The 17,989-nt window shown below is 45.2% G+C and overlaps 1 protein-coding gene across 2 annotated transcripts; it reads left to right on the plus strand.

Annotated features, from left to right (window-relative positions):
* The first annotated feature begins 40 nt into the window (after positions 1-40).
* Positions 41-6,746, plus strand: shox2 (shox homeobox 2). 2 transcript variants are annotated; one of them, XM_023818142.2, is made up of 5 exons: positions 41-871; positions 2,432-2,640; positions 4,684-4,741; positions 5,002-5,090; positions 5,597-6,746. In XM_023818142.2, exons 1-5 carry the CDS (start codon positions 625-627, stop codon positions 5,888-5,890), a joined length of 897 nt encoding a protein of 298 aa, XP_023673910.1. In that variant the 5' UTR covers positions 41-624; the 3' UTR covers positions 5,891-6,746. The 2 variants fall into 2 exon arrangements, with proteins under 2 accessions (XP_023673910.1, XP_023673911.1); XM_023818143.2 differs by having other exon boundaries at positions 42-871; positions 5,633-6,746.
* Positions 6,747-17,989: the final 11,243 nt, after the last annotated feature.

The raw sequence follows: 17,989 nt of genomic DNA on the forward strand, positions 1-17,989 counted from the left end.
CGAATAACTCGTCGCCGCTACTCTCTTTACCTTTTCGTATCACTGTCGCTGTCTTTTTTCCAGATCAGAGAGATTTAGAGGACGCTGCTTTTCCGCGTGTTCCCTTCTGGCCGAGCTTGTCATTTTCAGTTTTGGCCACACCCCTGCGGAGATCCGGCCCATCTCCCTGGTGTTTAAAAAACTAAGGACAATAGCAGCGAATCCACGCTTAATTAAATTAATTAGTCCTTCTTGTCAATCTTGGATTAATGGCCAATAGCAGCCTAGTAGGAATGATCTGAAATCTGAAGGGCTGATAATGTTTTTTTCCACCCTGTTGGTGTGTCGAGAACGAAAGGGGCTCATCCTGGCTTCCTGAGGGGAGGTAATTTGCACGGATCAAGGGGCAGGCATCGCAAAGTATAAATAGTGTGACTTCAATAGCGGAGCTCCAGCCGGTCTGAACTCCGCAGCAAGAAGAATTGGCCGAGATCATATACATTTAGTTAAGCACGAGATTTGGCATCAACATCACCCAGTATTTAGGTCGACGAAAAGAAGCACTATTGATGTCTTATCTTAGGCTGTTGCTGAACTGAGAAAAAGAGAGAGTGAGAACGAGAAGGGAAGATTTTTGGAGCAGTGATGGAAGAACTCACCGCCTTTGTGTCTAAGTCTTTTGATCAGAAAGTAAAGGAGAAGAAGGAGGTGATAACGTACAGGGAGGTGCTGGAGACCGGATCGGTGCGAGGCAGGGAAGCGGTCTCCGCTGAGCCGAATCGCGAGGAGGTGAACGCTATTGCCCGAGGAAGTGCGCGATCGCCCGGCAGAGAACAGGACATGCTTGGGCCAGAGAGGACCAGGGATACGGGCAGTCCAAAACTCCTTGACGGTAAATACCTGCTCGCTCTGACGGGCATTTAACCTTGACCGTTGTTATGGACAACACATATTTCGTGTCCATCTTTTTGCTAGGAAAAATCGTACCAATCTTTTAAATTTCTAGCTATCGCAAACGGTAAGGCTAGGCAGTACATGCTACGTAATAGTAATACGGAACATACGTGAACGTTTTGGGGAAGCGTCAATCGTTCAAATACTCGAAAAGTTGCATGATTTATTACACAGAATTTACGCAGCACACTTTTAAAATGTATATAGGTGTTTATACTCTGCTTATTTCTGAGTAGTGACAGGACTCACCAAATTAATTTAATCTAAACGCATACTGTGTAAAACCGTTATACATAATAGACAATATTTACAAATTTTCACTTGAGAAGAAAAAATTCAATCAACTGCAGCCTGTTTATAATGCGGGATAAATATGCGTTAAAGGAATAATATATAATTTACGAATAAGTTAATTTGTCTAAAATATTGGGATTCATAGTTTTCGGGCCGAATTGCTTTTATGAGGCCCTGCCGACAAATATGCATTTAAAAGTAGCCAGTAATTGTATTTTTCATAATAGCAAATGTACGTTGTATTTGCTTGTTCATTCGCAAGATTGTAGATATTTAATCGTCGGGTTTAAAGAATTAATGTCGAGAGCAAGAATTACTGATGGATAACTATTGATTTGTATGGTATTCATACTTAATATTTCAAGTGACAAATAGGAGTTCCAGCAAGCAAAATTACACACCATAGCGTGTCTTTGGTTCGAGGAACACAGAAACAGGTGTAATAGTTATCAGATCATTTTAATTCTGTTATATTCCAGAAATTCTGTTATGGCAAGGATGTGGAGAATAAACATGTTAATTATTTCAAAGCCGATAATTTACGTCGAAAAAAATGAGTTAATAAAATGCGTGTCGTTGAAATTGTTGTGACGAAAAACGATGTGAGTTACCTAATGAAATATTTCCATAAATGTACTCGTGTCTGAATCAAAACGACAATATGTGTGAATAGTCCTTACGTTCGCGTAGGTCCGATGTAACTTAAGTATTTTTAAAGGTAACCAAAGGTGAAAATGAAAATTAACCTATTGACATTTGTTCATCGGGAACAAACTTACGTTCTGTATTTCGTAAAAAACAGCTAATTTTAATTATTGTCATCTTCGTGGACATCCACATTAAAGGGCAATCGGTGCATATTCATCCTCACTCGAAGCTAAAGCAAATTCCGAATGATCACAGGCTTGTCTCGGTCCTCCAGTAGCGAGACCCTCCATGCATATTTATCAGGAGTTAATTATTTAAACCCTGTGTCTCGGAATACAAAATATCCGCAGCTAATATTGATGCCAAGCTACAGCAAAATCAGGGATAGATTTTGTTAGATCGCGCTGCGTTGCCTGTCTCCGCGAGCACAGGATTTCAACCGAGGCCTTGACATTCTGCTACAATTATCTTTCTATCTATCTATCTTTCTATCTATCTATCTATCTATATATCTATCCGTTTTATTTATTTATCTCCCATTTCGTTCCCCACCAAGGTAACACGGATATGAAAGAACGAAAGGAAGACTCCAAGCCGATGGAGGACGAGACACAGACCAAGATCAAACAGAGGAGAAGTCGGACTAACTTTACTCTGGAGCAACTGAACGAACTGGAGCGGCTATTCGATGAGACCCATTACCCAGACGCCTTCATGCGCGAGGAGCTGAGTCAAAGGCTGGGACTCTCTGAAGCGCGAGTGCAAGTAAGCGGCTTTACGTGATGTCCTGGGATTTGCTACCGGCGTAAAGAGTACATTGTCATTAATATTTTTACGGCAGTCGCGATGGATACGAATCTAAGTTTGATGACAAGGTACATACATTTTTATCAATACAGTTATTATTGGCATTTCCAATCATTTTTCCCCAAAGGTTAGCTCAAATAAAAACTGAATCTCTGTACAAAGCAGCATACTGATCTGTGTTCAGTTAACGTCGTGCTGGTTCTTGATTGTATTCAAGGATCTTAAAGTTAAAGGGATTTGAGCCTGCACATTGTTATTGGTTGAACACAGTATATGCAACATTCTAACATATAAATTTAAAGTAACAAACGATCCACATAAATAAGTGAATTAATGGTGACATACACCCCGTTAATTCTCACGTCGTTATTAAATCGAGGGAAACAAGCAGAAAATTGTCCCACAAATTACTATTTTATACAAATTGTATGCGAAGGGCAGTAAATAATATAATATAATATAATATAATATAATATAATATAATATAATATAATATAATATAATATAATATAATTACATAATTATAACGCATTTTCGTTTTCACAGCGATACTTTATTATAGTATTGTTACTAGTGGCTATATCTACGCATTTTTTAACCGGGCCGTCTGCGCAGAAATTCAATAAGCCGACTTTGTGAGGGATACAATTTATGTGTAACAAGAGAAGGACAACTGTGCCGGGCAAAGACAATGAACATAGACACGGGTTTTGATGTGATTTATCAATTCCCATAATATCTCATTTCAAGCTCTCCTCTTCCATGTCCTCGGCTTCAGCACAGGGTAATGGCGCGAGTTCGTATTTCTTTGCATGGCACAGAATTTCTCGTTAATAAATATTTTGGCGACGGTAAAAACTCGTGCATCCAGTGTGTCACTAACAAAGTTAACGAAGCGTTCTGTAGCTTCGCCCTACGCGGGCTGGAATTTTACCAAAGCTTATTGTGTTATAAGCAGGGGGACTACAAGAGCCGGGCTCGCGGATTTACATAAATTATGTATCACTTTAGCCCAATAAAGATATGATGTTCTGTCCATGTTCAATAATAATAAAAGGGATAATTTTCGGATTAAAATGCCAGGGATGCTAAGTCATGAAGCCGACCTTAAAGACGACAAAATAAAGTATATACAAAGTTAAGAGAGAATTAAGAATTATTTCTCTCATTTAGTACACATCTATTTTATTGTTATCATTGTATGTCCCTGCTAAACGAAACATTAATCCGAAGATTGGTTTGCATCAAAATAACCAGGTATTTGATATTGTTTTCGAAAACGACGTAAAACAAAACAGATACAGATTTTTCTTGGTTAATTTATCAGCGCTTTACGGGGGATTCAAAGTAGATTATCATAGTAATGAGACGCCTAATCTCCCTACCCAGATATTCGTTACAAAAACAACGGGTTTAACCGCAGAAGTAGAGAGAAACAGTTATCTTGGAAATTGCTTTGTACTCAGCTTGTTATGACAGTAATTAAACCAAACCGTAAGGCTTTAAAAGCTCCAGCGACATAAATTTTCTTGCCGATAAAGGTAATTAATTTTACTGGCGTCTAATGAGCGCGTTCATCTCAGATCACATTGCTCAGATGTCCACAGATGTAATCACATGCTGGTATTCGATATCAGAGAGTCAATTTTGTTCTTCTGGGACGGTAATCTATAGAAAGATGAAACCTGTGCTGGGCCGGTAATTTATTATGCTACAATTTAGTCTGCAAATTTCGATCAAGCGTGTTTGCTTTCTAGGTCGTTATATATTCATTTACTGATTTTGTTTCGGGGTCTCACTTTCCCCTGATTTTGACGCCCGCTAATTTTGTTTCCGTGTTGTAAAATTGTTAATTGAAATCAGAGGTTACGCTCCGTTAATATTTCAGAGGTCTAATGGGATACTGTTTTTTGTTTCTGTCGTTGTCATTTTGAGAGGAATTACACATGCCCTCACAAGCAGCTGCCAGTCTATGTCACAAATTAATTTTTTTCCCTGTAGGTTTGGTTTCAAAACCGGCGGGCCAAATGCAGAAAGCAGGAGAATCAATTACACAAAGGTGCGTGTTTTTATTTTGTGAACCAGCTAAATAATAGTAATAGGTTTCTGGAGAAGTTTGCTGCAAGGCATTTTGAAACCGTCATTTTCTAACGACGCGTATAATCACAGGTTTAAAAATGACAAAAATGAAAAGTTACATAGAAATGTTAAATAGCTGTGAGTTTGTCGGGGTTACGACTACCGACATCGATACGCAGCTGCCATGTTTACAGTAGCCTTTACAAGCATATTTTGAACACGAACCTCTTCTTTATTCAGGGGTACTCATCGGCGCGGCGAGTCAGTTTGAAGCCTGTCGCGTAGCGCCATATGTCAACGTGGGAGCGCTGCGGATGCCATTCCAACAGGCGAGTCTCTTTGAAGCGTCGCGGCCTCTGACAGAAACGGTCCCGCCACAGTTGCTTTGGCGCGGGCTTCGGCCGACTGGAGCGGTGCTGCTCCAGGGTCCCAAAGTGGTGGCAATTCACAGATACCCTTTCATTGGCCATCTGCAGCACAGCACTTAGGGGGGTGGGGGGGGGCGAATATTCTCTGCAACAGTTAATTACCTGACCACTCCATTAATCCGCCATTGACACATGTATAACCTGTCAATGAGTAAAGGAAAATATATAGGCAAATATATTTGTGTGTGTGTTTCTGTGCGTGTGTGTGTCTTACCACGCAAATGATTACATAAAACCTGTCTTTCTACATTGTTCGCCCATGCGTGGAGAGGCCATTAATATAGCCCGGTTGCATGTTACTCTCTGTGACTTCATGGATACCTTAAGTGCTGCATTAAAAACTCACTAGAGGCAGCCATTCAAAGTTAATGTTTTTCTCCCCTCTCTCCCCATCCGTACGTCTGTAGGATAGTCATTGCAACGTGCCGCCCTTCTCCTTTCAGGTCCAGGCGCAACTGCAGTTGGACAGCGCAGTGGCCCACGCGCACCATCACCTGCACTCTCACCTGGCAGCGCACGCACCTTACATGATGTTCCCTACTCCGCCATTTGGGTTGCCTTTGGCTACGCTCGCGGCGGAATCTGCCTCCGCAGCTTCGGTTGTGGCCGCTGCCGCGGCCGCAAAAAACACCAACAAAAACTCAAGCATCGCAGACCTCAGACTCAAAGCCAAAAAGCACGCCGCAGCCTTGGGACTGTGACATGAGGGGACGCGTTTTAAAAATGTCTTCAACATTGACTGAGATTCAGGACCTGATAAACAAAACAGAAGGCGTACAAAGAAAAGGAAGGACCCTATTTCTGCTTTTTAAAATGAAGGACAAAGATGTATAAGAAAACTATAAAGATAGACTATTTATAAAAAGACAACTAACTGTTCGAAATTAATGATGGATCCCGAGCAAGTGGAAGGGAATTGATGTATTCAAATAAATTCATGATCCAACGTGTGAAAAAAGCGGGACGGAGGATAAACATCTACGGAGGAGAAGGGAAGTCTTTAAGAACAAGATTATACCGCGAGTTTGGGATGACGCAGCTGGGATGTTCCGCTTTTTGTGTGACAAAGCGAACTATTCTGCGCAGTTATTATTTGATTTAAAAAACGGAGGCTGGCCTCATTTTATTCGGACTCTGTGCCACGGTTTCCCTGAATGAGGAAACTATGGATATTTGTTGAAAATAGACACAATATAGGAGGTAATATTCTCTGAAACCTCTAAAGGTGTTTGCATGAATTTCTTTCTTCACGGATGACGAAAATTAAGTCAGTTAAATTCCATACCCTCCCTTTTTTGTGGACGGCTGTCATTCGGCAGTATAAATTGAACAAGCAGCCACTTGAGAATTAGGGGTCTGGAGCTTAGTGTTGGGCATCCGGGGTTATGTCGGGAAGACTAGAATGACATCCAGAGATTTTAATTAATATTGACTATATGGTAAATTCACCTAATTTATCGGGTTCATGTTCAGGTAGTTTCCTTATTTCCAGTTAACAACACCCACTTAAGTCCACATTTCAGAAATGTATTTTTTTTTTAAAACTTTGAAATAAGATATTAGGCTGATTATTATTATTATTAGTATTATTATTATTATTATTATTATTATTATTATTATTATTATTACACGGTACGGACACATGTAATATATGTTAATACAAGAAACAGAAACGAATATTTTGGTTAATTTGTGGCTTAAAACTTAGTAGGGACATTTTTCGATTTTAATTTCTCTCCGTGTATAAATCACGTGCATTCTACCTGTTGTGATGTTGATGCTTTTATAAGTGAAAGTAAACTGACCTCTGCGAAAGTTGGGCGCAGATTTCTTGAAAATATCTTCATAATCATTTTTCCATATGTTTACATATTATTTCATCATCTGTTAATGTAAAACGTGGATTCATCTAAAACAATATTCTCGGTTTATACAATAAATCAACTACATTTTTATAATAGGTGCGTTATTTCTTAATTTGTTGTTTGTTGTTCATAATTTGTGTAAAAAAAAAGTGCAATTTCGAAATAAGATTATAATTTATTGAAGTTAAATGGTTATTTTTGCAATAAAACAGTATTTGTTCGGATTCCGATTTTATAAAATATACACAACGTCGAATTCTGACACAACTGGTATTTTAAAGGTAAACTAATATTACAAAAATGACCAGATTTTGTTAAATAAAAACAGCAATGGTACTGGTGACAATTAAAGTGATACATTTTAGAATTATCATACACAACATTCAGAAACGTATGCAACAACAGCAATAATAACAAACAATGACCATGCTACGAATTCCATTGAAGTGGGTCTATTTGAACAGTTTTCTATCGGTTTTGGGGCATTTATGATCCCCTTAAAAATTAGAAAGCAAATCCTTTTAAATAACTCTTATCTCCTGGCATTAGCTAACGCCATTATCGCGTAAAAACAAACATTTATATTTAAAGCTATTGTTGGGAGCTGATTGACGTGGCATGTATACTGTATGAATCATATATATCCTCAAAGACTTTGCTTACTATTTACGTTTAGCTGAAGCTAATGGGTTATATGGCCTAGCGCTTAGTAGCTTAAAAGTATGTGCAGTATAATTGATTTAAGCTTAAGTCATCGAGGTACTTCAGGGGTACGTCTTCAGTACGAATCATAACTTCATTGTTCGTTCATTGGCGATGGCCTGTTCGCGTGCATGGAAAGCAGGCAGGCCAAAAGAGTGCATTTTAATGAATAAGTATCATTTCTCAGCTGCCACGGAACATTTTACCTTTATTTGCCTCGTGCAAAATTTAAAACATTCCAAATTACAATGTTTTTTTTTTTTTTGTAAACGAAAACCTGCTGCACACCTTTGCAGTATTTCAAGAAAGTGTATTAGGCCTACTTGGAAAGAAACATAACTTTCTTCAGTTATGGTCTGATTTTAAGTAAAACTTACCAAGTACGATACAGTAGGCTACGTGCATAAATTCAGGTGAGGGACCATATGTCACAGTTGGAAGACCTCAGTTACTGCATGTTGCCAGTGGATGTTTTACATTGTTTTTGTCAAAATGACGCCATTGTCATTCTCGTTGCTGTAAATTGCTGCACCTCCATTTAATAACATTCATCTTTGCATAACTGCAAACGCCTGTCGGAAAGTCCTGCTTACACTGTTAAAAACACATTTTGCAGAGCTTTCGTACTGGGGCATCTTTATTTACTATTTGGGGAAAATCGGATTTTAAAAACACTATATAATTTGGAAAATAACTCCCGCTATTTTTGTAGAGCAGGCCGCACATACAACAGTTCAGTGTCCATCCATCTTCCAAGCCAGCTGGTTAGGATCATATGGATATATCATAATCTCTATTAGGAAAAACCTTAACAACTCTCCCATTGTTCATTATTATGCTTTAAAAATATTTTCCAAGCACTATTTCACCTGAGTTAGCCCTTTGCAGGATGCAGAACCTGTACAGAACCACAGCTACTCTACCTGCCATTGACACAGCCCTGCATTTCAATACAAAAAGAGTTACTGGGCTCCAGTAACAGCTGGACCATTAAACAGAGTGTACAGCGATTGTACCTCGTGACGGCTTATATTCAGGTCCTAACAGTGCGGAATTATCGATTGCTGAAATTCTATTAGCGGAGACCACAAATCTATGAATACATCTGTTGTCATGAAAGACCCGGGCACAGGATAGGGGGGTGGGGGGCTGTTCTGACAGTTGGCTGGGGAGGATTATTCATACTTGGGGTGTCATTGCCCTCATCTGAGTTTAATGGTATCAGTCCATAAACTAGTTCTCCTGCGCCAGTAGGCTGTTGGTTTGAATGGTACACCTTGCCCCAGAAAAGACACCGTTTTTAAACTAGCCGAATCCCTCTTCATATGAAGAGGGGTTCTTGGTTTAGTGCTAGATATATTTGACCAGAGCCGGTCAGGAGAAGTTCTTCGCTTCAACAGGACCTATTTCTGGGATTTGTGCTGGCAACCATCGGGTTATGAGTCTGTGTCCTTAACCACCATGTTGCCGCCCCCCCCCCCCCCCCCCCAAAAAAAAAGGTCACCCAGCTGGCTGCAAGATTGACCAACAGAAAGATCAGCAGTCCCGCCTGGTGTGAAAAAGGGGGGTGGGGGGGTGGCAAACAGGAGCCCCCCCCCCCCACCTCCTCCAGTGACAGTGTCGTCGTTTTGAGCCAAGCGTCCCTGGCAGGGCTCCTATGGGCGCCACGGTCACGGCGCGGAGGTTCTGCCCTCGGTGTCCGGTGCCTCACAGTCGCACGCTATCTCTGCTGGTGGAGGCGCGCGACCTCCTGGAGCCAGAGGAGACGCGTTGCTGGCCACGGAGGAGGCCTCTCCAGATTATAGCTGCAAAGGGCAATTATCTCAGAGCTCGTTTCCATACACTGTGCGAGCATAGCCTTCGCACCCCAAACGGGAGCCCCCCAGTCCCATTAGCTCCTCCTCCATCCTCCTCCCCGTCCCTCCCTTCTCTCCCAAAACTCCACCTTTCCTCCACTGCTAACTTTCACTTCCCACCACGAATCAGCAGCCTTGCTATCAGCTAACGCAAAGCGTTTTCACAAAGACCAAGGGTTCTGCGCGGTCTAAATCTCGAATGACCCAGCCGAAACGCCGGCATACTCCAGGTCGGTTCTCACCCTGCGGCTCAGATTTCGCACATCCAAGAAACGGAGTGGTGGTTTGGTCATTGTCAGCTGGAAACACTCCCCATTGTGTGACAGGTGCATTAACTTTTCCGTGTATGTCGATTTGGACTAAAGCACCTGCTAATTAGTAACCGTGAAGTTTAATGTGATGTGCCAAACTGAATTAGAATGAAAAAAGTCACGGTTGGATATCTCACACGTAACGGGAGCAGCTCGTGGGCCGTGGGACAGGAGGAGCCTGTCTGGTCCTGACGGGATCATCGACCAGCTCTGTGGCGGGTGCAAAACCTACAGCGGAGTCGTGGCGTACAAGGTGAAGCGTAAAGGAGGCACCTTCACAGTGCCAAAAACAAGCACACGTTAAACTGGCGGCCAAAAGTGTCGACTAGGGCGCGTGTGAACGTCCGGAGAGGCAGACAGGGGACCGCGGACACCAGGAGAGTTTAGGGATGAAAGCGGCACTTCAAAGTGCAGAACAAGGAGCCAGAGCAACGAGACAAAACGTTGGCTTGGAAAGTGATTACATGGCACTCAAGCTGAACAATTGGGATGCTGTGTCATCAGGAGTCATCACTTGTGTGTGTGTGGGTGGGTGGGTAGGGGTTAAGGTCGTCATGTTGGGATTAGAGTTTTCCCCATTGAAATGAATGGAGAGTCCCCACAAAGATTTAAATACATAATCTGTGTGCGTGTGTATGTGCGTGTGCCCTGTGATGCCCGGTCCCCTGCCCCAAGTCCCGTGCCTGGTATTACGGACCCTGACCCCACTTTGCACGTGCTGTCCTGGAAAACGGCTAATTACAAACCTGTGCGTGTGTGTGCAAGTGTGTGCGAGTGTGTGTGTGCGCGAGTGTGTGTGTGTGTTAGTGTGTATGTGTGTGTATGTCTGTGTGTGTGTTAGTGTGTGTGTGTGTGTGTGTATGTCTGTATGTATATGTGTGTATGTGTGTGTGTGTGTATGTCTGTATGTATATGTGTGTATATGTGTGTATGTGTGTGTATGTCTGTGTGTGTGTTAGTGTGTGTGTGTGTGTATGTGTGTGTGTGTATGTCTGTGTGTGTGTGTGTGTGTGTGTGTGTATGTGTGTGTATGTGTGTGTGTGTGTATGTGTGTGTGTGTAAGGGGCCGGTTTGGGTTGTAGCCCTAATAGCAGTGCCCCCCTAGCTCCTGTTCTGTATATGATTTCAATTTGATGATAAGTGTGTGAGTACATGGACTTACTCTCAAGGAAAGCGCTCAGACCTTGAGGTGATTTGTCCTTTCCTGCCCCCCCTCCCCCCACTCTCTGCCCCGTTCTGCCTTACGATCTCGCGCCTTTGTGATTGCAGAGCAAAGCTGAAATCCTGGCAGGCTGTTGCGCTGTTTAAAAGTCAAGCGGCCTCGTGCAGGATTACAGTAGCATTTGTGTGCTGGCAGGGGCGCGGGGCTGGGGGGGGGGGGGGGCAATGCCAGCAATTTCTACCCCTCCTCTGATAAGGTAGTGACGGTATAGCCGTTCTGGCAAAACGACGTTTAAAAAGCTGTTGGTTTTCGGATCTGCACTCACATAAATAAATAACCCAAATGAAAGAGATTTCACCCCCAGCTGGCCGCAGGTCGCGGAATCTGGCTTTGGGCATCATCGAAAGACTCGGTTTCAAGCAGTCGTTTCAAAGTTATTACAGTAAGAGAAGCTGCTTTTTGGCCTTTGAGATCAGCATCTCGTCTCTGGTCGCAGATTTGCCAAACGGGGGAACGTCTCGTGAGCAAAGCACTATGTACAGAAGCATGGGGACCGGCATGTTCAGGGGGGCGGTGGGAAGGCCGGCTAGGGTCGGGGGGGGTGGGGTGGATGGAGACAGCTTGGCTGAGGCTGGCTCATATTTTAGAGCGCAGGGGCAGGATGCAGGGAGGCCTTGTGTCCCCGGCATTTTATATGGGTGTATTTATTGACCCGCTTCCTGCCGCAAGAAACGGTATCAACAGGTGCATTGGTTTGCTAATCTGGTGGGTCACGCGCGGGTCCTAATGCTCCATTAATCTGTGAAAGATAGAACCCACTGGCGTGTTATGACAGTGTATAAGGGAGCCTGCTGGGAGTGTTCAGACTGAACTGGAAGTGTTCAAACCAAATTGGGAGGGTGCAAATCGCGCTGGGAGTGTTCAGACTGAGCTGGGAGTGTTCAGACCGATCTGGGAGTGTGCAGCCCAAGCTGAGATTGTTCAAACTGAGTTAGGAGTGTTCAGACTGAACTGGGGGTGTGCAAATCAAGCTGGGAGTGTTCAGACCGAGCTGGGAGTGTTCAGACTGAGCTGGGAGTGTTCAGGCCAAGCTGGGAGTGTTCAGACTGAGCTGGGAGTGTTCAAACCGAGCTGGGAGTGTTCAGATTGAGCTGAGAGTGTTCAAACTGAGCTGGCAGTGTTCAGACTGAGCTGGGTGTGTTCAGACCAACTTGGGAGTGTTGAGAATGAGCTAAGAATTTTCAGACTGAGCTGGGAGTGTTCAAACCAAGCTGGGAGTGTTCAGATTGAGCCGAGAGTGTTCAAACTGAGCTGGGAGTGTTCAGACCAACTTGGGAGTGTTGAGAATGAGCTGGGAATTTTCAAACCAAGCTGGGAGTGTTCAGATTGAGCTGGCAGTGTTCAAATCTAGCTGGGAGAATTCAGACTGAGCTGACTGGCTCCACAAGCAGATAGCTGCATCGATGGGGGCAGTGGCATGTGCCCTAATATAATGTAATGTAATGTAAATCAACATTACAAGTTAAAAAAAAAACGCATTACGGCCAAGTCGGAGGCAAATGGAGCTTCGAGGAGACTTAACAAGACCTCCTCCACTCTATTGGATTACAGTGTTGGCTCAACAATCTGGCTACGCCTAATTAAATAGCCCTGCTTTAGCTTCCATCAGGCTGCGGCGACGGCTGAGTGTGTGAGAGAGGGACGCTATCTCATCCTGAAATGGATGCAAAAATAGATCTCGCAACTTAGCTCTCTGTCTGCCTCGGTCTGTCCGCCTCAATCTCACACTCCCTCCCTCATGCTCTCGCTCACAATAATATTGCCTAATTTGAATAGTTACCCAATGAATACGCACAACCCACTGAAATCTACAATGAGTTTACAGGGTGCACACCATGCCCCTGTAAGTGCTCAGCCCCAATCCACAGGGCAGGGGGTGTCATTCCCACACTTTAGTTAATTACAGAAGCTGACTCTCTATTGGCTGTATTAAACCAGCAAAGTTATATATTAAAAAAAAATTATTTACCACCACACCACTAGGTGGCACTATGCGCGACTGGCAAAGCTGTCAGGTACTGACTGGATAATTGTGTATAGATTTTTTAAGTGATGGATGCAAATGATTTTGAAAATAGAAACCTTGAAAAGCCCAGAAAATGTCCGGGGTGAATCGTGTCGTGTCTTTGAGCCTGTTCACTAGACCCTTCATCAAACAAATGAGCCGCATGAATATAATCGAGAGAAACCGAATCGGCGTCCATCGAAAAGGCAAATGGAAATGACAAAATCCCACACCAGGCCGTTCGGCAGAGTGGCCAGGGGCACTGCTAGAGATTTTGGACCCTTGACAGCATTTTGGGCCCCCAACTCAGACCAAGGGGCCCTTGAATCATCCTAACTTCACCCCCCTTAATGGTGCATCAGTGCTGTGCACGATAGGCTGCCCTTCCATTTGCAAGGTGTGTCTTGAGTGCTGGGGGGGGGTCACGAACAGAGGCGAAACAGCGAGGGCACCGATAAGAGTAGTGGGAGGAAGAGGGTGTGGGGCTTGTGGGGGGGGGGGGGGGGGCGACGAAGACAGGAGAGAGCCAGAGTGGCTGCACTTTGTTATTTTGAAGAAAGTCTCAATGACCCGTGTCACTATCTTAATGAGCACGGGGGGAGGTTTTAGGAGGTCCCACATGGCACCCCCTGGTCTTTGCAGCACTCTCAAAGTGGCTGTAGGGGACAGGGTGCAGATTCCGGGGGGGGGGGGGGCACACAAGGGACACGGGGCCACGGGCACAGAATCTGCTGCACGGTGAAGGCCAGCCGCTGGATCGCATCAAAGGAAATCTGTGTCTATGGGACATTTGTTTAATTTTCACCTCAGTAACATGGTAAGTTTATACCTCCAGCCATAAAAATCAAAAGTCAACTCTAACTTCAGCACATCAAAGTCAGCTTCATGTTTCCTGCACAAACTCCCTGCGTTTGATTAAAGTTTTAAACTGCGGGTTATATCCAGGCATGATTTGCTGTCTATATACAAACCTTTTCTTGTACGTTTTTTCGGAGGCACTTGACACTGTCGTCACTCCTTGCTGGCGATCGCTTCCTACGTATCTGGTTTTATCGTAACCTTAACGCCGGGTCGCCCAGCCTCCCTCCCGAGACGTAAACCAGACCCACACTGCGTGGCAGAGACGCCTGCTAACCGCTGTGGCCTCCCCCCCCCCCCCCCGATCTTCCTGGGGGTCGTGTTTGCGGCTGCAGCCGGCTTTTATGTGACTCCCCAATTACGAAGGCGGGGGAACGAGCGGAGGCTTGCGAAAAAAAGCACAGGGCTGAGAATTTCCATGCACTGGACCCCCCAGCTGTGCCGAATCGGGTTGGGTCGGGCCGGGTCTTATAAGCACACCCCAAAGCCTCCTCTAGCATCAAAGCTTTTCATTAGGCCTGGTTTGTTTATGAACACGAACGTGCTTTTCTTCCTTGTTTCTTCCAGAAATGCTACAACACGTTTTTTAATGGAGAAACACACAGACGAGGGCCCCTTGGTGTGTCCCTGCGGGGCCCCTTGGTGTGTCCCTGCGGGGCCCCTGGCATCAAGGGAGGCCAGTCCTTCAGCACCAGCTCCCCCCGCTCCGCCAACTAATCCTCCGGGCCGACGGTGCGGCGCAGCAGCCCTATAAACTGCTATAAATGGACGGAGCACCCACCGTCATTAACTTGCTCCCATTGCTCCCATTAACTTGTGGTAATTGGTGAAAACGATGCCCGACGTGTATATTACGAAGAAACAAGAGGCTAATTCCATTATCAAAGTTTTAATGAGATGAGTGGGGAAGGAGGTGTTTCCCGTAGACTTCAAACTCGCCAAACTGTGGTCAGACGGGAGAGCAGGCTGGGAAAGAATGAGACAGGAGTGTGTTTCCCAGTATAAAACGCTAGTCCCTCTGGCACCATTATATAAGCATACATACAGGACAGTAAAAATGGAAGACGACACTTTAAATGACATTATTATAAAATGCAATACTCCTGGAATGATCCCTTATTAAATTAGACTCTATGATCCAAGATGAATTTCCCGTTGCCCTAATCCATCAAGACGGGAATATTAAAAGATAGGTCTCAAAAGCCATTAGAATCCCGTTCAGTCTTTACTTTCATTATTTTGAATTAAGGCCTGCTTCGGGAGAAGCTCTTAATGAGAGTTACAGTGATTTGCTGGCCTCAGCCCCACTTCTGACAAGTAAAATATTAACTCCTCAGTCACAGCTGTCTGAATTAAAATACTTTGTAGCTGTGGACGCGCAAATTAAATTGGCCTTTTATGTTCCTTACAAGGCTGACCCCCCGTGGGGCTACGGAGGCTAGAGCCGGGCTGCCTGTCCACCAGCAGGCTGGGAAGCTGATCGCTACACGGGCCACAGAGGTGGGCCAAGGCTGCCCTGGCATAGTGGGCTCTAACCCCCCCTCCTCTGGGGCCCTGGGCCTCGGGCCCCGGGTCCTCTTCAGTCTGAAAGGCCCACCCCCCTCACTCATGAAATCGGCGCCATATAAATCTCTCTGCTCAGGAAAGTGACCCGTTTTGGTGTCAAGACTGGTCCTCCAATGACCAGCAAAACCAGAACTTCCCAGGCCGGCTGGCCTGCCCTCTGGGGCGGCTTTTAATAACCCTGTTTTGCCAACCCGGTACGTGTGGAACGCTGCAACCTGCCGCAAACACGGCTGCTTTATTCACGACTTAATAAGCCGAAAACAAGTCAAATTTGTATTGATCTCCTGGCTGTTATTCCGCGCCGGTTCTGCACTTAATAAGGAGCCGCGCGCAGTTTCAGTTGCCAAGCGCTGCTGTTGCTGGGCCTCTCCGCGAGGCCGGCGCGCTCCGAGGGGTCAAGCCGGCGCGGTTCGGATAAAAAAGCTGAGAGCGCTCCTCTGCCTGCGTCCCCAACAGCTGCCCCCGCCCCCCCCCACCCCGCCGCCTTCTCTCTCTGTTTGAGGTCTTTAGAAACGATCGATTTCAGGGAGATGGAAACGGAGCAGTGACCTTTGAGTCTGGAAATGTTACACTTTAAATCGTTAGATTTTAAAACACACCCAGGGATATGTCACCTCTCCCCCTCGAAAAATAAGCAGGATAAATAAATAAATGAAAGAAACAGATAAAAAAGCAAAACGGACGCGAGAATAATATCATGCATTTATCTCTCGACTGAAACTCTCTGCTTTGGTGATTTAAACTCCTCCAGCAGGGGCATCTTTGCCACACTTCTCTGCCAGGTGACCTTTGACCCTCCTCTCCCGCTTCTTACTGGATCAGGCTGGCCTCGGCCCATATCTCTCACTCACTGACATGTCACAGACGGTCCCCTGCTCATATCTGCTCATCCTACAGAAGCTGGTCAGTGAAAACCGACCCAACACCATGTCTTGGAGACAGTCCCTTTAAGAGGTATTATCCACAGCCTGCTCCGCCGTTCAAAGTGTCCCGGAACGTTCCAGATGCTGGCGTCTAAACATCTTATGGCTGAAGAGCATGTCTATTGATTTATCGTCATCTTTTTAAGCTGTATATCATTACTTAAGAACCCTTCGATTCTGGGCGACAGGGCTCGACTGGCAAAAACGATGATTATAAATGTTTATGTTTTACATCCAAAGCAAACGCCGTTTTGACACAGCTCTTCCTGAACGCGCCTGCCCGTGTCACTCTCAGCGAGTGCGGAGGTGCAGGCCATCACCGAAACGATGGCTGACAGTCTGCGGTGGCACCAGTCACTTCATAATCGCTCCTGATAATCGGTCCAGCGCGCTTTAAGACGGCATGCCTGTCGATAAACAGGATGGCTCAACACTCAATTATGTTCCAGCTTTATTTACGGTCCTTATTTGTTCTTTTCCTGTCTGCTGCCGATCTTTGCATCGTCTTACGAGTTTATCTGCCCTCCAATGGTGAGGACACAGACGACAGGGGGTCACCCCTGAGCCAGGTCTTGTGGCAAACGGGGTGCAGTTTCTGATCGACCGATATATCTTTTCTGGGACAGAGCGAGCGGGAGCATGGTTTTCAAAATGACAAAATCCATCCCTCTGTATCGATTAGTTATCCTTCCATCATTCAGTGACCACCTCCAGCATTGCTGTCCACCTCCCAAATGATTCCCTATTGATCCTGCCCGGTGATTGGTCGGACCGTAATTCGAGAAAGACGTTGACAAATGGCTGCAAGCTGTTTTTTCCTCTGCCCCCTCCGATGCGTTTCCTCTCCTCCTGGTGATGAAGTCATAACGTGAGTGACACTGCCAGAGGGGGGGGGGCATTGGAGTTGTGGTAACCATTCAGAAGCACCGGAGACCAGCCCCCCCCCCCCCCGCTGGCTGTTTCCTGTTGTCTTTCAGGCATCTCCGATCTCCCAGGTGCTCCTCAGACGTTTCTCATAAACATGGTTCCACGGTAATAGCGTTGGGGGTCTGGGATGGCCCAGCCCAAAGGTGGCAGGGACAGAGAAAAACGACTGACTCTGCGGAGTGGAGCTGCGGAAGCCTATTAAAACTGGGAAGATACACTGAAGTGTATCTGAGATAAGTTTGTCGGCTTTTACAGCCGTATTTTTATTCAGTTTATAATGCTGAAGGGATGTCAGATTGTGGGCCTCTGAATAGTGCAAGTACCTCCCGGCCCCCGGCCAGCATAGCGCTTCTTGTCCCAGCAGCTAGGGGGCAGCGTGCTTAAGAAAACACCCAGAAGTATGTTAGGGGGAGATTAAAACCTGGGCAGAGCAGTAGGATGAGTAGGGTAGGTGTTCCACAGGAACTCGGGAGAACTTTGAGCCGAAGCCTTTCCGCAGTTTACGTTTTGCTTTCTTTTTGGCTGTTTCCCCACCTGCACGCAGGACACAAAGAGACCCTTCTTC

The sequence above is a fragment of the Paramormyrops kingsleyae genome, chromosome 17 (genome assembly GCF_048594095.1).
Source record: "Paramormyrops kingsleyae isolate MSU_618 chromosome 17, PKINGS_0.4, whole genome shotgun sequence".
Classification (NCBI taxonomy): Eukaryota; Metazoa; Chordata; class Actinopteri; order Osteoglossiformes; family Mormyridae; genus Paramormyrops; species Paramormyrops kingsleyae.